Source organism: Oxyura jamaicensis, chromosome 2, assembly GCF_011077185.1.
Source record: "Oxyura jamaicensis isolate SHBP4307 breed ruddy duck chromosome 2, BPBGC_Ojam_1.0, whole genome shotgun sequence".
In the NCBI taxonomy this organism is placed as follows: Eukaryota; Metazoa; Chordata; class Aves; order Anseriformes; family Anatidae; genus Oxyura; species Oxyura jamaicensis.
Window position 1 is genome coordinate 108,221,765 of NC_048894.1, and position 22,539 is coordinate 108,244,303.

The 22,539-nt window shown below is 37.3% G+C and overlaps 1 protein-coding gene across 11 annotated transcripts in view; it reads left to right on the forward strand.

Moving 5' to 3' along the window:
* Positions 1-22,539, forward strand: part of PTPRM (protein tyrosine phosphatase receptor type M) — a 480,584-nt gene that overhangs the window by 305,824 nt on the left and 152,221 nt on the right. For 6 of the 11 annotated variants that reach the window (XM_035316799.1, XM_035316801.1, XM_035316802.1 and 3 more), the window contains one exon: positions 14,778-14,910. In XM_035316799.1, the coding sequence (XP_035172690.1) occupies positions 14,778-14,910 (133 nt within the window). Of the gene's footprint in view, positions 1-14,777; positions 14,911-22,077; positions 22,108-22,539 lie in introns of all 11 variants that reach the window. The other 5 variants (XM_035316805.1, XM_035316797.1, XM_035316798.1 and 2 more) reach the window with 1 other exon arrangement.

The window sequence follows — 22,539 nt, forward strand, 5'->3', positions numbered from 1 at the left end:
AAGTTATCACTTCTAAGAGAACATATGATCTTGACTTTAAAACTGAATGATAAATCTATGGTTCTGAGAGAGCTGAAAGCATCTGCATTTTGCTTCACTGTTTTCTAAGAGACGTTTCATGTAATAGCTTTAAATTGTCCATATTTGGTATTCACTTGGCCCTCATCTATTTTGTTCTGTCTGCATTCTGATAAAATAGCATGCTTGGAATTGTGATTAGGATGTTCATTCTTTCAGGCATTTTCTTAATTGTTGAAATATGTCTGAACTACTTATATTTAAATTAAAGTATTTCCATTTGTGATTTACTGGAGCAGCCACCACTTTGCTAGATACTATTAAGACTGATTTCCATAGAACGCCCTTTTTACTACCCATTGTTAATTACACATGCAGCTGGAAGTGGGAGTTCTGTGCTATACAGTCTTCATAGATAAAATTCTTGGTACAAATCAGATACGAAATATGTCAGAAATTTTGTCGAATGACCAATACTTAAGAATTTAAAAGATTTTTTTAAATGATACTGACAATCTTAAAGCTTATATGAATTTTACCCTGCATACCTTAAGGACTACATGAGCAGCATTTTATATAGCCATGTTAAAAGCAGTCATAAAATAATTCTAATTGGTTTCTCCTCCTTTACGAAGTTAGCTGCACACTAAAATATACAGATTTCTTCAGATATGAATTCAATATGTGAGATGTATTGCTATAGTCTGGGTCAGATTCTGTTATCAGCCATTCCAGTGTAAAATTGAAAAACATCAACTGAAAGCATTGATCGATTAAATTTTAGCCTCATTTTATTTTTTTTTCCCTCCAGATTTATTACTTTGTGTCTCATCATAACTGAAAAGTTTGTTTATTAACACAAAAACAACAGCATGTATTTGAGAAGGACCGTTTTTCCATTTATCTAGTTTGTGGGATAGAACTGGGGTAATTACTTTATTGGTATTTGTGGCTTCTCCTTTACAATGTAATTTGAGGTATAGTAGCATGGGCTGGACAGACATTCACATTCATTTTTCTCCATCCTGAACCATGTAGCATTGACTTAGATGTATTTTGACATACGGAAACTGGAAGTGCTGCTTTGGGTAATTGAGAATACAAGATTTCTGAGTTGACACTGCAGTGCAGTTTGTAATAACAAAGGTACGTGCAGGCATTTCTTCAGACTGAATTCACAGTTTTAGGACCTTGTTCTTCTCTTGATACTTCTGATCACAATTTACATCACTGGGAGTTGTGCACTGTCATTGAAGGGAGAGCAAACACCTGTATGGTGTAATGTCAAAGCCATATTACAGTGCCATTGCATGACAAGGAAAGCAAGGTGAGAATGGATCCAACTCTTCAAAGTGAAACTCCAGGTCTGTTATCACCTTGCAGCCCCAGCATTTGTTGTACCAGTTGTTCAAGGATCCTGATCCTCCTGCTCAGCTGGGCAGAATGTAAAGAGGAAATCTTCCCGCTTTCTGCAGCAATGGCTGAATGCATTTCAATGGGCCGGAGTGTCAGTTGTGATTTATTGCCCATTTTTGTTCTTTTATGTGTTGTATTTGTCATTTTTGCAATGACAGTTTCATCTATAAAACAGTATAGTTACAAGAAAATGTTAAGAGGATACAGCAGTGGCATGGGAGCTAGTGTTGCCTTCTCTCCTTTTTTCTTTTTTTCCCTAGTACATTACAGAGTCAAATGTCAGGTTTTCTGTTTTAAGACAGAGTAGCCAAAGCAGCTCAAATTTTAAATGTAAGTACATTTTCCATAGAGCAGATGAGAAAGAGCTGAAGTTAAACAGTTACACAGAGGATCTAAAAATAATTCTGATAACTATTCACAAATGCTGAAACAACACATAATACAGTCCCTTCCCAGCTGTAGACAGTAAAGAGCCTGAGCTGATTAGGAGTCAGTTACTGATGTGATTCTATTAGTGATATTAAGTACTCCTGTTCATATTTTACAGTAATAAGAATTCCTACAAGGTTTTCTGAAAATTAGCTGACAACCTTAGTTTTGAATGTGTTCAAGCTATTACAGAAAAACAAAGGCTCTAATTGAGGATTCAGGTCCTCCTCCCAGTCAGCTCTGGATACTCTGAACAGGTTGGACTGGGGGTGGTGGGACCTTTGCAACTCTCCTGTGTTAATAGGAGAGCAGAGAAGAGAAGATAAATTGCAGAGGGTCACAGCAGCAGTTCTGCTCAGGCCGTTGATGCTAATGGTTGGCAAAGGGGATCTGCACACATCAGCTACCCTGGCACTGCATGGTCAGAGCCAGAGGTGTTACAAGCGTGGGATGGAAACAGCTGTAGAGGATCCCTTGACCTAGAAGAAAGTATTAATCACTTGTTATCCTTTAGGAAGGACTAAATAGCCTAAATAGTTACTTTCTGCACTGTAAAGACTAGAGTTTGTCCTTTATTCAGAAGAATTAAAAACTTGGGTGCCACCAAGATAATAGTCATTGTAGTACCTGTGTTACATCCCTCAAGTACACAACTAACTAACTAGGAAATGTGAGTGTCCCAGTCCCTAGCTGAGAGAACATAATGCCGTGTGTCTATATCAAGCATCTCTTTAGTGAAGAGATGGACACAAAATTGAATTTCAGCCACTAAAGACAAGTCCGTTCAATTCATCGTAACTCAAAAAATAATCTATTTGTTCAGCAATGTGTGATCTTCATATGAGAATATCTTTGAGGCTGTCTGAAGTTGGATGGGGTAAAACCCAATCATAAAAATAATAATATGAATAAACTGACAATAATAAACTCTTAACAAATTTAAGAAATTTCTGCCATCTCTGCAGTACCAGTCACTATCATATCTAATCCAAAATAGTTCAACATCAGCTATCGGCAGAGAAGAAGAAAACACAAAACAAAACAAAAATATTAGTAATTTAGAACATGCTTGTATGCAGTGTGGTGTGCTATTACATTTCTGTATAAAGAAATGATGCCTCTGATTTTTGCATTCAACGCAGAACATGTTTTGCATGTACCACAATGAAAAATTAAGGAGAGACAAGGGAAGAGAGAGATACTCAGAGATATAATTAGTAACTAAAAAAACCTGTGAATTTCAATGTTTCCCATCTGTAGTTATTGACTGTATTCATAAAATGCTAGGCAATTAGAATTTTAATTTGAAAGAAAATGTGGGACCTGTTTGGGGTAAAATAACCTGTCGTTCTCCGGTACTGCAAATCTGGTGTGGGTATCTCTGGAGAGTTATCAAACATGTAATGCAAGATTACATAGACTATATCTGTGTTAATGTATAGACTAACATTACATTGTGTTATGGCTAGAGTAGTGTACAAGGTGAAGAGTAATACTGTAAGCTTTAATCAGAAGATAGAATATACTACTTTGGGCAAAATAATGTTTCAGCAATTCACTCACTGTCAAGATTCCTTGAAATAACTGAAATTTCAATAAATGCCTAAGCTGCATTTGTCTGCTTAGAGTAGTAATATCTCAACACTCTGCAAGCCATGACTATAGTTAGAGTTGGGATTTCAACAGTTACTTCTCCAGACTGCATATTGAAAATGTCCTTTTCTGCAGTAATGGGAGTTAGACTGCAAGAGCAAATGATTTGAGAGATGTGTGAGAGACATTCAAATATATTTGTGTATTTTCCAGCCTTTATTTTTCAAAAAATTTGAAATTTAATGTCCTTCTGCTCATCTGATTTTCTGTTATTTCTGACCACTGGGAAGTTTTTGTGTAAATAGAAAATACCTGTACAAATGAAAGCTGAGTCATAGTTTTGCAGAAAAATTGATGGGAGTTGCTGTCTCACATGGTTTTAAGGTGAGATCAGGAGGAATACAGTAGTTTTAGGTTATGTTTCATCTTTTGAGTTCACATCAGAAACACAGAGGGGAAACAGAGGAAAAAATGTAAATCGTTGTTGGTCAGAACCAAACATTAAAACTTTTTGAAGCAAAACATGTTTTCCAGTGTGCTGCTATTGAATTAGACAGCTTATGTTTATGACTAAATGTGTTGATAATTAAATGTGATATGGAAAGGACTGAAGAAAAAAATGACTATTTAAGGCATTCCTAATCAAATATGACAGTTGGACATTTTTTGTAACTCCTAAAACCTACAGGAAATACATGAAAAATGAAATGTAAATTAGTGATAAACATTCATAGGAAGCTTAGTCTATTCTTATCCCTGAACTAGGATCTTGGCTTGTCTAACACTGCTTCAGTTAGACAGGTTCTTATTGGCAATACTGTATATGCTTTTGAAATGTGAACAGAAGAATTATTGGTACAAAAATTATCCCGTATTGGTACAAAGACACGTTTAGAACTCCATGGAATTTTTCTCCTTTCTTGTGCTGATTCTCCTTTCCAGTTCCTCTAATGAACCTTCCTGTCCCAAAAAAGTGTTTTTAAAAAAAGTTTTTTTTCTTTTGTCCCGCCTTTTATAAATTTATAACAAATATATTTTTACCTTTCATGTATATATTTTTACCACACATGCATCATCATATATATAATTTCATATATTTTTCAGTAGAATGAGCTGTGTTATGATTTCCTCTAAGAAAACAGTAGGTGGTGAATAACGATAACTAAATTCTGTCATTGAAGGATTTCTGAAGAGCACTTCATTTAGAGATACAAGAGTTGGGGAGGCTGGTCATGCAAATCAGCCTCATCTATGAGCCAGTGGCAGAATAGGCCAGAATGGGTGTACAGACCTACCACTGGGATTTCTATACTATGTTGTCCTTCTGCCCCTGCACGCAGACCCACATCGACACCATTCCTCCTAATGGCAAAGTAACTAAGCCTTCACTGACTTTCTGTTTGGAACGGTTTGTTAGTGTTCCTATAACCAAGTCCTGAGGACAGCAGCAGCAGAAGGCTGTACCTTACTCCACTGCTTCCTACCCTTAGTTCCAGATAACTCAGTTCCCATGCTGCATGTGATCCCTTGCATTCATGGATGGAAAATAAAACAGTCGTGTTTGTCCACAGCTGTGTTTGTCCATTCAAAACCTTCAAGTTCTATAGCTGAATTTCACCCTGAGTAGGTCAGCTCCAAAATACTGCTGTGATCTAACTTCCTATCTTCCCTGCTAAGTGGAGGCCAACCAGGTACTGCCAAAACCACATTTTACCTCCTCTGAAGAGCTCAGAGCCCTCTTCAGGCTTCAATCCCACACCTTTCCTGTTTGTAGATGACAGCTGAAATAAACTGTCAGGGACGTCTGATATTTCTTAACACTTTTCAGTATAGTTTCCTGAGTACGTCTGGTGTTGAAAACACAAGAGTTAGCCAGAGGTCACATTTGCCAGTAGGTGAAATTCAAATGCTTGTGGTGAGGGTGATGATAAATTAACCACTACTTGGATACGAGTGACTAAAAAGTGATGCTAATGTGCTTAGAAAAATCATTATGTATGGACAGGATCAGTCTGGACTGACTTCTTTCATTTCTTTAGAGCTAATTTGAGAGAGTCACTCTTCCACCCACAATACTGTTGATGTGAGTTTATCTAGAGAACCATAAGATCAGGTTTTCAGGTCTGAAAGCTCCCCTTGTTGTACATTATACTTCTAGGTCTTACAGGAAAGTTAAAAGTTCCAGTGTGTTCGCAGAAGTCAGACTTATATGATGCTATTGCACTTCCAATGGCTGCAAGTGGGACCTCTTTCACACAGCGTTAGCTGGTAACTAATCCTAACTCTTGAAGTACTGTGAGGTACCTTCATTTCCAACACTTGCCTTGTTGGTGCCTCTTTCTCAGACCTCCTCATCCTCATTCAGTGTGAGGCCTACATGTAGACACCTAATTTCATGCAAATATGTTCTCATTGCTTCTCAGTCAACCTTACCATTTGCATCTTATGGAGTCATATTGACTTCTGTTGTGTTTGGGTAGTCAGGCTGCAGATAGTAAAGATGTCTAGTTTCTTCTTTATATAGTAGTCAGGAAGAAGGAGAAGGAGGATTTAATTTTTTTTATTTTTTTATTTTTTTATTTTTTTTTTTTGGTGACAGAGAGGGTCTGTCTTTCAAATACGGTGCCATGACCTCTCCCGTTGTTGACATGCAGATCTGTGATGTACACCATTGTGGCTGCTTCTTTGGCCACAGAATATGAGTTCTTATAAATATGTAATCAGATTCTTTTCCAAGTAAAATACAATGGGGAGTGCTCTTTAGGGACATTTGAAAGTTTAAGGTTGCAAAGAACGTTTATGATTTTTCCTTAGAAAATTACTGTTTTCCAAGAACAAGATCCACCATGTCTGTATTTTCTATACCGATTATTAATTTCTGGGTGTGGTGTTGCTGTTGAGTGTGCCTTAAACATCTCTTAATGATCTCAGTGCTATTAAGTTCAAGGAGTTTGACCTTTCTTCCATTTTGAATGGGGGCTTCAAACTGTTAGGATGACCACTGGAGAGGAAGTTCTTTAAGAATTTTAATTACTTGCATTTTCTTTGATTAAGAGAAAAGGGAAAAAAAGAGCTAGTAGAAAGTTTTGTTTTGTGTTGTTTCCTGAAGAAAATAATTTATGAAGGCTTGCTTACTTGTTTTCTTGCAAGTCCATATTTTAAAAAAACACAGACTTGAGAAGAATCCACCGTAAGAAACCTGGGTTAAAATCCCATTAAAAAAATATTGTGGTGAGACCAAAAGACGTGTATTAAGCTAGGAGCTTTACTTGTTTCAGGCATGTTTTGTAAAGAATGTTATTATTCCTGACAACCAGAAACACAGATGTTATTTTTAAAAAAAGTCTTTTTGCTCACATGCACCAACATGAATCATCCACCAGTGAGAGATACTGTTCATTCGATAGTCAAATGAGTCATATTCATCAGTGAAGTAGTTCTTTGCATTTCTTTTCATGCAATTCTTTGTTGCTCATATTTACATTTCTGTAAAGAATATCACAAACAAAATTAATAATTCATAATTATTGTTACATAGTGGAGCCTTATTTTGATGGTCCCTTCTGTGCACAGATCTTTTAACAAGACAGATTTTTCCTTCATTTAAAAAACACCAAATAAACAATGTACCAAATCAGCATGGTTGTCTCATGGAAGTACAGAAATCTTTTTTAGGAAAGAAGATCTCTGCACAGCAATATGTATTGTAGTGAAGATCATAAATTACAGATAAGATACTCTTATGCTAAATTATGAGTGCTGTTTTCCCTGTTTCTCAAACATTCAGGAAAATAGATATAGTGAGAGCTAACACATCATAGGAGGGAGAACCAGGATACATCAATTTCAACGCTTAAATGGCTTCAGCGTTCAGCAAGACAGAAAGAAACCATAATCCCTGCCCCATGGAAAAATCAGTTTATACATAAGCATTTCCTAAAGAAGCCAAGAAAAAAAAAAGGGGGGGGGGGGGAATACTGTAAAAAGAGAAGTAAAGCAGACCTTACTGGAGGCATTTACAGAACTAATATGTTGGAGGCATAGAGTAGAGAGAGAACACTGGAAAAAAAAAAAAATCAAAACCACCTTCTGTCACAAATTATACCCTGCCCAACAACACCTCATAACTTGCACCATATGGACAAAGAAACAATACAGATTCAAAGGAGAAGTAGGACCACTGATTGGAAAGCTAACAATGATGAAGGGGAGGGAGAACTTTCTCCCTTAGCTGGAGTTCTACCAGGAGCAATAAAACAAAGACTTTCGTTAGCAGAATACATGCTGGCTAGCAGATGAGGACTGAATGCCAGTCACTTACAGTATAAACACTCTAGCCAGGGTGGTAATTCATTTCATCTAAAAATGTGTATGTGTTTTGGGTCTTCTCCAAGACAGTCAGAAATCCTGGCATCCGGAATGAACTTGAAGCTCAAATCAAAAGCATGTTATGCTGGCTTATCTTTTCATAGCACTGGTAATGCTGCTGTAGACTTAAAAATGAGTGCACAGTTGTCTGCAGGCATGGAGGTGGGAGGGTGGAAATGCTGAGGAAATTCTTCTGGAGGACACTGGACATTTTCCACTACTGTCCCGTTCAGGTGTATTTTGCAGTCTGTGATAGAAGATTGGAACTAACGTTGGTCATTTAGCGTTTATAAGAAAGACCTATGTCTCTGGAGCACCCTTTCTCATACCAATAGCACAGACATATTCGTCTACTTTCTTGTTTTGTCATATATCATTTTATCCCAGCCCTTTACTTTTAGCATCTCTTTGACTGCTTTCCCTACCTTTATGCTTATGAACCTCTATGTTCCTTCCTTCCTTGGAACAACCTAACCAATATCATCCTTAAAAATGTTTTTATGTCTCTCAGATCATCTTAAAGATCTGTTTCTACTGTTGTATTTACTGGAAACGATGAACGATGCTAGCTAAATAGCAGGAAGGATAGAAGAGTTCATTTATTACATTTTCTTATGATTATTTGCCTCCCTCTTCCACCTGTAATTGCTACAGCTGCATATTACAGCCTGTGTCAGCTAGATAGTATGTTTTTGGTTGCAAAGATTGCTTAGCTGTGTGCTTGCACTGTCTTAGTACAGTCAGGCTCCCGATTTGATAGAGATCCTACTACCATGCAAATAATAGAGATTAATAAGGATATGAACTGTTGCAATCACTCCTGTAATTTTGGTTGACCATGGAGAGTGTGGGCAGAGTCTTTAAAGCCAAGTTCTCTGATATTTTCAGTCTCTTTCTTTGTGGCAAGGACCACAGGACACTTGTGATGGATGTTCCAAGGAAGCATTACACTTGTGTGCCTACATTCTACCTTGTAGCATTTGGTATGATTTCAGCCATCTGATCACAGTGTATCTGTCACACAGGGGTATGTTTCATTTTCCTGACCCACTCTGTGAAATAATTTAGAAGTAGGTGCTGAGATGTGATAAGAGTTGAATTGGACTGCCTGCATAATAATGTGATGGCATGCCTCAAAAGAATCTGAAGTCTTGTAGGTGTGATCATTGACTTTGGTCTAGAGAGAAGCAGTTGGGCACGTACCAGTTTCTGTTTAGCGGAAATCAATAGATATCAAAAAGAATGGGCTGCTTACTAACAAAACAAGTTAGTCTTAAGTTTCAGTGGAGACTGAGACAATCTGGCCTACATCTATGCTTACTTTAAAGCCTTTTAAAGTTACCCATTACATCAGTCACTGGGAAACCTATAAATGAAATTCAGATGGAAGGGCTTGCAACTGACTTATCAAGCAGGAACCTTCTGAGAGCTGAAAGCTCCAGAAAGGAAGTAGAAAGGGCAGCAACTGTGGTCAGCCTTGAGTGGGAGAAATCAAATGAGACCAATCTAGTTAATTAAAGAAAGGGGTTATTTGTTGCTCAAATAGGATGATAAATGTCTGGATTTTTAAAGAATCACTTTAGACAAAACAATCTGTATCTCATTTTGGTAGTGACTACTTTTATCTTATTCCTTTGTTTGTAAACATAACTAGCAGATCCTAGACTATAGAGCCAGGGTTATTTTAATGGTAATTCTTTTCTATACAATGGCCAGTCAGTTGGTCATCTCTAAGTACAGTTTTTTGGAAGGGACTCGTAAACATTGAAAAACTAGTCCAAACTTTGTTGATATACAAAGAGAGAAAGAGAGGTTTTGTTCAGTTTGGTAGAGGTCTGTTTCTGTTACAGAAAATAAATAAATAAAATAATTGATTTTGAAAAATAAAGCTTGCATGTAAGTTAAAAGAATGATATTTTGCTTGGCTATTTCAATCAGTGAATAGTTTTAGCCTATCATTATAATGAATAACGGTTTTGCTCAATCTTTTCTATCTCTAAACTACCTACAGAGACTATTGTTTATGAAGTTTTGGGTTTGATTAATAACATGGCACTCATGCCTTCCGAGCAAAAAAGGAAACGGAAGTTTTCCACTGAAGGAAGTGGCAGAGCCATTTTCCCAAAAGCACAAATTATTCCTATAATACTAATACCAGACCTGTGTACCTTAAGTAAGAACTATAAATTTTTAAAAGAAAAAGATTTTTTTTTACCAAGTCTTTTAGCACATGGTACAGAAGTAGAAATTTCACTGCTTGTAGAAATTCACAATTCACTATACAGCAGACACTAAATATTAATAACTGGAACATAATTCTCTTCTCAGTCTAAATAGGAGGTAGGATGCCAAAATGTGGCTTAGCAGTCACTGAACTTCAGAAAATGAGATTTCAATATAAAGAAAAAGCTAGTAGAATAGGTATGAATGTCAAAAATAAGTGAAATAAAATGTTTAGGTGTTTTGTGGTACTACTTAAAAAAGTAATCATTGCAAGGTACTGAACAAAAGGGGACCCATGAGGGAAAGTCATAATCATGCCAGTTGAAGAACATTTTTTTCCAAGTTAAGAAAAAAAATAATCACATTTTAAATGCTACTGTAGGGTAGACCACAAAGAATGAGGAATAAATAAGGAAAGGGAGGGTAAAAATCTAAGGGTATGGAACCAAGAATTGTTAAAGTCTTTCAGTTCATTCAGTGCAGGAAGCCTGAGGAAATACTTCACTAGGTTTTGTAGCATCTTGGGGTTTGTCTATAAGTGTATCTCTGTTTTTCACTTCTGGCAGGAAGCACTCTAGTTTGTTCTCATCAAGTAAGGACTTTCCGAAGTCAGCACCTTAATCCTTTTTAAACTGTCAGGAAACATTTCCTTGTCCTTTCGTTTCCTAAGCAGCTCCCTTGAGCCATCCTGCACTGACTGCTTTTTACTGACCTACTGCCTCTCCAGAGGGGACCACAGTATATGTGTCACTTTGTCCTGGTTCTTCTGACTCTGTTAGCCCAGACAGGCTCGGTGAGGAAACAAGTGAGGTTACTGTGCAGAGTTTAAAGTCAGGCTGCTCTGGACCCGGGTAGAACCAGAAAGTTAAAAGGCAAGCAAACAAAAACCAGTGAGTCATTAGGTCCAGTGTTGTGAGGAAAATACAGTGGGATTAACTCAGGTGTTGGCAACGATATGCATTCTGTCATTAAAAACATATGCTCTGCTGGAGATGCGGGAGTCCATTGGTCTTATAGCTATATATATATATATTAAATGCTGTAGTGTGATCAAGGAATTTAAAAATGTCTGTATCAGACAAATTGGTTGAAACAACAATAATAAATAGAATAAAATGCCAAGACTATAATACCATGGTACAACAGAGTACGGTTAATGCTAATGCTGAAAAGAAAGATTACATTTCACTAAGCTTTTTTTAGACTGTCAGTACAGTAAAGAAAAAAACACGACAGTTTTTTAAACTAGCAACAGTCATTTTCCAAATCTCTCTTGAAACCTTACAAACAAAAGTAAAAGCATGAATTGCCATTGCAGTTTATCAAGTGGCAAAAGAAATTTCAGAACTACTGCTCCTAGCTGCTGGGATCACCTTACACAGTTTGCCTTTCTCTCCGTAGTGCCAATGCAATTGCTTGTGTGGATACAGGTTAAAAGTCAGTTAAGTAACTATGAGGTGAGAGACAAGGTTTTACTTCGGATCAAAAACTACCTATCAGCTAGGAACCAAAGAAAAGTAAACTGCCAGCTGTTATCATAGCTAATGTACTTAAGGGTTTAACATCGCATGGTGTACAGTATGTCCATTAAATACCTTGAAGAGACGGTGTTGGGGCAGCAGCTCTTGAGTATAAAGCTAGGGGATGTGGGTTAGTAGAATTTCATCAGGGCAAAACCAAACCGAATAAGGAGATGGTAACATCTTGAATTTCAGTCATGATAAATGCTATGTAATGTTCTGCGGAGGTAAATTTGAATGGCTTTTAACTTATAGAGGGTTCAAAAGCGATTGCTGCACTGAAGAAAGGGATGCAGATTTCACTGTGAACAATGCACCTGCGACCTGTTCAGTGTCCATCTGATGTCAAAATAAAATGGAACAGAATACTAGAGGGGATAAAGAATGGGGTGGAAACCAACAGACAATTTTTTTAAACTTAGAAAATAATAAATTAACTTTTAGAAAAACTGAGGTACATTAAAGGAATAAACAGTGATAAATAAAATGAAGAGAATGTTGATCCAGAATTTCTAACAATAAAAGACCCAAGAGTTGCTCGAGCAAGGGGAAAGGGAATTTGGTTCTTTTACCCAAGTGAACTGTGGAATCCACTGACACTAAGAAAGGAGCAACATTCTTTCAGGGATGGAATGAGATGCTGAATGAGACCAAATGAGAATTGAGTTAATGCCAATATTTAATTTTCTTGTAATATTTAATGATAGGAGTTTTTAAAAGGTGGGTCATATGTCATACTTCCAGTTTAAGACAATCTCTTGTATGAGTCAGTCTGAGTCCATCTGAGTGGGAAACTTCAATTTTTTCCTCAGGGTGGCATTATGTGTACTTTTCATAGACAATTTATGATGATCCCTCGACTGAGTAATCACTATATAATGCAATAAGGGAGTTTCAGGCTCCTGACGTTAGGCTTTACATTTCTGCTTGTGTAGGTTTTGTTTTGAGAGTTTGCAGTAGAGTTGGATTCCCTAGCTTGTAATGCATTAACCAGTGGGTAGTGGCATTTCATGAAAGTTGTGCTCCGTGATATGCAGAAAACGTATGTGTTCTGAATATGATATTGTCTCCTCTAGCAAATTCTGATGAAATGAGGACCTTGTGCTGTCAAAGAGAGACAGGACATTGAGATAAAATGCATAGGATAGTTGAGAGTTGTAGGTTAAAATGGAGCAAGGCTGCCTTCACTTCTTTTTAATGTTGAGCATGCCAAAATTCACACTGAAAGCCATAACAGAAGGAAGGAAACCATAAAGAAGATTTTAAGAAGGCATTAATGTTAAGTGTTCCAGTAGGGTGAGGTAGCCTGAAGGAGGTAATGATGAAGAGATGGTTGGAAGGAACCAGTCTTAGCAGTTATATCCAAAAAGGTACTGCTTCTTGTTGTCTATGCATTCTTCTTTGCTTGGGTCTTCAATTTAAAAGAGGACTACAAAGTCTGTCTCATTTCTTACTGTTTGCATCGTACCATTTGATTCACTTCTTGCTGTTTGCCACGTCCAATTCAACAGCTGCCTTTTGCACGAAGAGACACTAGATGTCTTCTAAATATCTGACCCACTTCTGAATGCTGTGCAATTACAGCAATACAGTTTAACAAAATTGTTTATTTATGACACCAGGGAAACAAAAATAGAACTGTTTATAATAGAATTGCATGCATATGCACTGAAGAAAATATAGACCCAGGTTCTTTTGCCATTACTCACATGGAGTAAGAATTGTACTAATCCATCACTGCAGTGTATGGATTAGTATGGAAGTAATGCTCTGGAGGCACTGGGCACCGAGATGGATAACTGGTCAGCTGCTCTGGTGATCCCACAAGGTGCGATGGCCAGAGTTTTCCAAAGAACCTGGTACCTGCAGTTAGCTCTAAATATATTTTGCTTCAGGATTTGGGTCTTTCCTGGCACCAATACAAATTGCCAGCTGTTCCTGTCATTGCTAGTGGTAAGAAGTTTTGAAGAGTAGGCCAAAAGCGTAACTGTGGGCAATCAGAATCTTAGAATATCTTGCTTATGACTGAGAAGAAACATTGGAATTTTTTTCATTGAACTTTTCAGAAAATGCATCCACATGTAAATTTATCACCAATTTGCATTCTTCCCAAAAAAAAAGGAAATGAAGCAAGTAAAATACACTTGGTGCTTTCCAAACCTTTGTGGAACCCAGACAGAGAGATAAGAATGTGGTCTTAAAATAATAGACTTCAGTTTTACTCCTCTTTCCCAAAAAAACTATAGCAGGAGAGTGATACATAAATCCCTGTGTCCATTTTATGACATCGTGCCTCAAATGATGAATACTGTCACATTTTGATTTTAAAAAAAATAGAAGTCCATAAAAAAATAAATTCAGTTTAGTGAATTGAATGTTGCTTCTTTAACATTTTTCATCCTGAACTCATTTAGCAGAGGGAATGGATATTTCATCAGACATGGATTTGACGTTCCATCACATTATACAGTAAACAGTACAAACGATGTTATTTTTTTAAATGGAGAAGCTGGAAGAGCTAAGACAGTAGCTGCTGTAAGGCACTGGTTATCTCATTTAAACAGATATTAAATGTGGGTGCCAGTGGTGTGATCATCAGCTGCTTCCCACTTTGTGAATAAATTGCTTAGAAGGAGTCTTTCTGCCTACCAGATGTGACCTAGATTTAGATTTCCAAAGGCAAAAAAAAAAAAAGTCTATTGTGTAAAAAACAATTGCGGGTAAAATGCATGGTAAATGAGCTTATCTCACTTTTCCAGGTGTTTAAGCTAATATGTTATGGAATTACAGCTTCATTTATGAAAAATAATTGAGCAAAATGTTCCAGCAAATCAAATTTGGTTAAAGGCTTAGGATACTTATTGTGTTGTGAGTAAGTTTCTAAATGACAGAAAGAAAAGGGAGGCAGAAGAGATAATAAAAATACAGAAATCTGTGGATCTGTGAAGAGACTCTTATAAAAAGGTCAGGCCTGGCTGTGGTATCCCACCTGTGTTGTGGTCTAGGAGAATGTCATGAAATAATATGAAGAATTATATTCCTGTCAATGCATATGAAAGCAAGATTTTTTTCTAGAATCATCATGCACACACTGGTATCTGTTGGCCCTGGGTAAGATTAATCACATTGGTAGGTTAAATGTATTAGAACTGAAAGAATAACATCATTATTCTTTTTCTCTCTCCTCCTTCACTGTTACTGATTCCATAGGGGCTGCCACTCGAAAACCAGACCCAGAGCCTGAGAAGCAGACCGACCACACTGTTAAAATTGCTGGAGTCATTGCAGGCATCTTGCTGTTCGTCATTATATTTCTGGGGGTTGTGCTGGTAATGAAGAAAAGGTGAGCGATTAGTAGATGTTTTCTACGTACATGTTCATATCACAGCGTCTCCTACAATGGTTCTCAGTTTGATGTTGGCAAAAGTACCCAGCCACCGTAGTGCCCTTTGTCACAGTTCAGGAAGTACTGCTCCCTCCCACCCCTCCAAGCTTTGTTGAGATTTTATAAAACCACCATATCTGTTTCATCCCACAGCATTTTCTATGAATTAATGTTTGTGGCTTTGTTATAAAAGAAAAACAACTCAAGGTTAATGATTCTCTCACTTTATGCATTAGTGCTGCATGATGGACTCTAGTAATAGAACAGCAACTCTGTCCTGAAAGGGTGTGTCTCCACTCTGTCCAACAGATCAGCTGAAAGTTAGATATAGTTTCTTTCTTGACTGTAAAAGAAAGCCTTAGTCAGGAGCTAGAGCTAAGGTAATTTGTGCTAAGAATAGGGTCTGTGTTGTTCTGCATAAACTCCATTCCCTGAAAACAAATGAAAATGTTATGATGGTGCTGAATGTTTCCAAATGCTGGTTCAACACACACACATATTGAGATTGTTTTGCTTTGAAAATCATTTGAAAACTGCTACAGCATTAGAAATGTAAGGCTTTTAAACCTGGTTGCCTTTTGCAACATTGTAAAAGGAAAATAAATAAATAAAATAAAATATCTTGTTGCTAGGGAGGAGATACAGGTAAGAAAAAACAATCCTTGTGATGATAGAAGTTAAGTCAACATTGGGGGAAATTAATGAATAGCGTCAAGATTTTAGGTTGTATCTGCAGGTTCATGAGATTTGCAGCTATAGAGGTGGGACTGAGGACGTGTGTGAGCTGTGCAAAGGGCCTGAGTCACTAATTCTCCTTCCATATCTGTCAGTCATCTTACTGTCCCATATCCCCTCTCCTCCTTGCTATTCACCCTGTATTATTCCCTTCTCTTCCTTTGTGAGCAATCTTGGCCTGATTCTGCTCATCCCAGCACTCAGTGATTTAATTGTATGTTAACTAGTTTGGCAGGTCTGAGATAGACCAAACCCCTCAGCTGCCTGAAATTCTTCCAGAATTTGAACACAGGGGGTGCACAGTGAAGGAGGCAGCTGCCTGGCAGTGCCTCAGGGCAAGCAACAGAAGTAGCTGCTTTTCACTTCCCTTAAAGACAGAAGCGGGGCCAAGAGGTTAGAAGGGTGCTATGCAGAGAAAGGTGATCTGTGGTCAGGGCAGAAGGCTAGGCCACAACAAGAGGTAGGAAAAGCAGTCAAAAGTTGCCATATGGAAGAGACTGAGACTTAAGCCCCAGGGTAAGTCTGGCTGGGGCAATGAAATAGAGACAGTAACCAAATCTCAATAAAGTACAGTGTAGCAGAGTTAAAACCTGTTCTTATTTTTCAGTACTTTTTTTTTTTCTTCCCACTTCTGATATCTTGCATCATTCATACCTTCCATTTTAACAGTTGAACTCCCAAAGTCCTCCCTAGGGCCAGAGACAGCACTTGGCATGCAGTGAGGAAGGCTTCTCACATTGTCTGGCCAGTCCTTCACATAAGTCCTGACCAGCATTCATCACTCTGTCTCTTCCCCTTCTGAGCCTCTCCTTAAGCATCTGCACCAAAGGTAGAATATATTCACCCACGAGACACAAGTTCTTTTTAATCTTGAAAGGAGAGCATTGCAAAACGATCCAAATAGTTTCATTCTGAATAGGATGTCAGGCTCTCCGGCTGAATGGATGCTGTACTGTCTCTTGCTTTATTCACTAGGGAAAAGCTCTTTGGTAATCTAGTTGTTAGAGGCAGGCATGCTCAAATCCTGAGTGTTTGGATGTTAATGCAGAAGGATACTTGATTTCTTCTGTCTACCACAATGCAGTAATTATTATTCATAGTAGTTCTGTTGTTAGGAAAAAAGTTCATTATGTGAAGTTCTTTGGGGTTTGGAATAAATCTGCTTGCGACAGAAATGAAACTATTGAAAATCCAAATCGACGAGCTCTGTTACCAAATATGCACAATTTCATTTTGCACTGCAGAAAGAATGATACCAATAACTTAAATATGTCCCACAATCATGCTGCAGCCTTGAACGAAAACTGTAAAATGAGTTGAGGTGAATATTAAAAAGTAAGAATGGTTCATCTGTGTAACAGGATGTGACTAGGCTTTAATGAGAGTATCAGGAGATAGGAATATTGTGTTCCAGTCCTCTAAAGCAGATGCTGTAGCATAGAAGGTCTTGAATGCAATTACACTCACGACTTAAGCAAAAGATGAAACGATTATTCAATAGGTTGTTACTGGTGCATTAATTCACTATGCTGCTGAGAGCCCCTATGGTTTCACCTTGGTTCAGTTACTGTGTATACATTATGCATTTGAAGAAAATGTGTAAATCATCCTGCAAGCTTAGTGTAACTGTAGTGTTTTTGCAGTTTTGTGATGCTTTAGGTGCTACTTTGTGAAACAATCTTATCAAGGTAGCATATCATTTGACTACTGCACTTCATCATTTTATTTCATTTACTTTATAAGGAATTTTAGTGGAGTAAAGAACTGATCAAAAAGTAAAATAGCACCTTGTAACTCAGTGTAACTTCTCCCTAAGAACCACTTTCCTCACTGCATGGTTACATGCAGACTCGTTGGGCTACAATGCTAGGTTTTACCATGTTGAATGTACATGTTCTGAAACTTGCCATGGTTGCAGTTGGGTACAATAATTTCACATTTGACCATCCCAAGGCATATCCCAAGGCATATACTGTCTGTTACTTCATTCTTTCACTGCACAGGGTCTTTGTAGACTTGATCTCCAGATCTCTCCAGTAGATTAAATTTGCTCTGTCTCTGGGGCTCCAACTGCTTAATAAACTTAATTGCAAAACATTCTTTCCATTGTCAAGAGATTTGGAAAGCAGTGTCCTTGTACTTGATAACCATGTCTTTGTCCAACATACTCCCTTAACAGCTGCCTCAGTTGAGCTAGCAACCATTCCTTGTTTGGTCCATGCCAGGCACCACAGGTTTTCATTAATCAACCTCTTGGGCATTAATTCAGTAGCAAAAAGACCAGACCAACACTCAAAGTTTTCAATGCAGCATAGATATGCTTTGGATATGGTCACTGTCTAAGTTGTAGGTGCAGTTCTACAAACGGCACTAGTTGTTAGTCACAATTATTAATTTCACTATATAATGGTTTGCTGAAGTAGTTACATTGTGAACTGGGACACAGAGAGTTTAGGGAGCTTAACTGCTCAGAGTACGGTGCAGAGTCAGTAGCGAGGGTGGAAATAGCACAGACACTAACACATTTCCTGTGTGGACAATCACACTTTTGACTAAAGTAAACCAGATTAGTGTGCCCGTCACTTAGGTGAGGTTAAGAATGTTAGCACTTTACTGTTGTTCTCCCTGCTTAGTTGTTCAGTGCTCTTTATCTGTTTTGTTCTATCTTGCCTTTATTCATTCAACCCCATTCCTGCATAAAGATGTCATGTAATGTAAACTAACAACCTGCAAGCTATTCCTGATACCCTTATGGTCATATGAATGAGATTATTCTTCTCTGTGAAGTCAGAGTAAAGCCAGGAAGCTTTCCTCTCCTCAGCTGTGCTCTGAATCCCTCATATAAGAGTTAACACAAAGTCGGTGGAAACCAATACACGTGTTTCCAGAATGTTACTTCACAATAACAGGGATTTTGTATCTGATCCTGAATATAAAATCTCAGGCAAGGTCCTTGATCTCTACCAGTCTTTGATATACCTGCATGGGACTTTATAAAAAATAAAAAAATAAAAAATAAAAAATGCAGCAAGTTCACCTTTTGGTCAACATAAAGTAGAACAGTGGAAATAAGAGAGCTGTTCCTACAGCCTTTGGAAAACCAATAGCAATTAAATCAGGAGTTCAAAAAATCAGAATCTTGGGTTTTTATTCTATTCTCTTTTTTATAGTTTTTCTTTTATATTCAATTTTAACTAAGGTTAAAAGAAAAATATTCAGAAGTTGAAAAAATAGATGGATTGGTCCAATGTTTGCTTAAGAGAATAATGTCTTTGGGGTAGCAGGTTCTTTCTGGGCTACCTGCTTGCTGCTGCAGTGGGAGTGCAGTAAGCAAGCGATTATTAAAATTTGATTACAGTGGTTTCTGCTTCAGTTGTAGAACGAAGTTGGTCTGATCTTTGCATTTCTCCATAAAAAGGGTGGGGTTTTTTGTGGCTATCTTCAGTTTCTGCTTTCAGCTGTCTCTATGCCTGAACCTTCCAGTAGTTTCTAATGTATGTAATTGTGGCATCTGTTTAATGCAGAGCCCCTGGTTCTTGGCAGTGGATAAGGAATGCTTTTGTACTCCGTGGAGCTGGGCTGGGAATGCATTGGTTCAATTCCCTGGTAGTAAATCAGGCTGTTCGGTTATACACCTTTGCCAACAATTTCAAGTTGTTAGGATGGAAATTGGAGATAATAGGGCTGAAGGAAAATTCCAGTTTTCTCCCAGTGCCCTCCTGCTTTCCCCTCTAGGTCAGCTACAAAAGAGAGACAACGAAAGAAATCACTGTGGTAATTACACAGTTCCAGAAGCTTTCCCATCTAGTGGGACAATCCTCCTCTGGCCAGCTGCATTGCTTTTGATAACATTTTATAGAGGGGCCTTATTCTACAAGTAATATTTATGAAATTCATTTATGTCTTTGGTCCCGAAGGATATAATAGTGCTTTATATTTTCATTATACACAGAAACAGTTTATTGACATAAAATAACCTCTATAATGGAAAGTGACTGAAAAGCTATGCATGGTTCCTTGTGCAGAAGAAAATTTGGCCAAGGTTGGCCAAATTATTTGGGTCATACTCCTCTACAGAAAGAGACTTTTCTACATTTTTCATACATATATAGAGAGAAAGTCAGTATACTTTATGTAGGAAGTAAAATGGAACTTGTCCATATTTATTTAAAATGCTACATTTGTTTAATTAGGAATGGTGTTTTTTTCATGTGGCCTGAGAACCTGCAAGTCTAAAACTTTCTTACACATAGGTTTCAAACGTAAGTCCTTTTAGCTGTTGGGCTGAGGTTTTTTTGTTGTTTTTTCAGTGTCTGGTATTTTTGAGACTCAAAAACCACGACTTTCAATGACTTTCATGTAGAAAATCTCACAACTCTAGTATTCTAAAAATAACTGGAGCTTGAGACTTTTAATTGTGTTCATCTTATACAAATTGTTAATGGGACAATTTTCACACAAATTAAAGCTCCTGGATTTTTAGTATTCTCACACAGAATTCATCTCTATAATGTATTTGGCAGAATTCTGCATTTAAGTACCAGCAGTGCTTCTCTGATTAATTGTATTTATTGTTGTTTCTCAAATTATTATACGTCTTTTAAAAGTATGAGAACATTTGTACTAATTACATTAAGTCTCCACAATGGCAACATATGGCAAGAAATAGGGTTGGCAGTGTCATGAGATTCTAAATGAGCGAGAGAATGAGTAATTCTGAAAAGAAGGGCAGGGGGGATATAATTACGTCTGAATAAGATATGAAAACAACCCTTTGCTAATAGAGCAGATAGGTTGAACTGCTTTGGTAGGATCTGATTCTGTACTTACTGAAGGCAAGGAAATAAGTGCTGGTGGAAGAAGTGTACAACTGTTTCTGCAGCTTTCACCTTACTCTGTTGTTAGACATCTTTCAAAACTCAGTTTTAACAGGTGTACGTTTTTGCAGATTGCCACGTGATTAAATATTCAATATCTAGCCTCTCGTGTTTGAACAATACTGTTTCATTAGAAAAATGGGAATGAAAACTGGGAAACATCTCTAACGGCATCTTCACACAAAGAAGATGAGAGAGAAAGTTTGATGAAAGCCTAGTTTTCAAAGGGTTGCCTGAAGCATGTAGCTAGAGGCAAGTTAACATTAGTTATAGTCCTTTGCAAGGCCTGTTTACATGTTTCCTCTGTAGTCAAAGGGCTGTATGTATATGCTTAAAAATTACAAATGCCTACATGGCTCCTTTCAGTCTTTTATCTTACCAACATGTGAATGCTGCTTGACACTGTGCTCTGAAATGTTTTAAGATCTCGAGCCTCTTTTTAATTACAGTCAATATGGAATTCATTTAGGTTGGAACTTAGCCCTTTTGGAGAGTTGCAGTCCTACTTGCAGGAGACTTAAAATGGAGGGAGAGATGTAAAGCAGAAAAGCATAGCTGGAGCGCTGATACACTGTGTGCTCATGCAGTCCGTGTCTGGGTGGAGGGTCTGGCTGTGTAAGGTGTTGCAGGAAAGACAGGCTGGGTCTGTATTTTCTCAGGATGGTGGTGCTAGGTCTCCACCTTCTTCTTTGTGACATTCACATAGGCAGAAGTAACAGGGATTCACGATCAGTTCTTATTTTTTCCTTTGCCACATAAGGAAATTCTGCCAAAATCATTTTAACCATTAAGGATAGCTGTTCTGCTTATGTTATAACATGGGAAATTTTCACTCAATGTGAAGTAATTTAAAGGCAGTTGTAATAACAATTATGGATATAGCTGTAGATGGAAAGCACCAGGAAGTAATTTTTTCTTCAGAATTTAAATAGTTATCTAAAAAGCTGAAATTTATTTCCTTGTTGTTGTTGATTTTCCCCTGTGGAAGCAAGTTCTACTGTCAATGTCAACTGATTTCTTTAAGTAAAGGGATATCCAAAAATTCTATAGCATTATGACAGGAAAAGAAGCTAAATAATGTATACTCTGTAATTCCTTATGGTTAAATTTCTATCATGTAAAAATAAACTCCTTATGCTTATTCCTAATCCAGTTGAAATATAAACTGAAGGTGTTTTATCTCTTCAGTTGGGAGTGTTTGTATATGTATTATATGCAGAGAAAAATATACATAAAATATCTAACATTACTTAGTGGATGTGCTTTAAAGTGATTTTATTCAACATTGGAGACATATATTGTATTGTTCAACGTTTTATAGAGATGGATATGTCATCTGTCTGTTCCAGACATGTTGCATGATATGCCCAGATATGCATTCTTGCTACCTTCCATTTATGTCATCAGTTCTGGTCTCAGTTTCATCTTGATTTTCCATACATTAATATTTGGCTTTTCTTTCCTTCCATTTCATCTTTTCCACCACTGCCTAATCCTTCCACCATCATGGCAGAAGAAGCTATCACTCCTACACTTATTACCTGTAAGTAACTTCTTTGACATCAGAGACACACTTTCTGCCATGTTGTTCCATGCACAATTAGTGAATGCTAATATTGCAAGTTCCTTTATGAAAACCAAACCTTTAAAAAAATTTAGCAAGATAAAAAGATAAAAACAGCATGGCCAATAATGTAATGAAATACTTAGTTTTACAGAAGTTTCTATGCCTCATACTGTGCATTAGAGTCCTTTGAATGTAGTTACATAACAAATTTTCTTAATTAAAAAGTAGTAGGTATAAATATCACTACCATGTCTATGAGAAATTTTCATGCCTAAGTAACAATTTTTAGAATTTATGTAGTGGTTTCTTTCTCATTTGTCCTGATGAAAATATACCATTGGTTAGAGACGTACAAGCATTTCCATTTGTTGCTATGTGCTTAATACTACTTTTTCATGAATAATGATC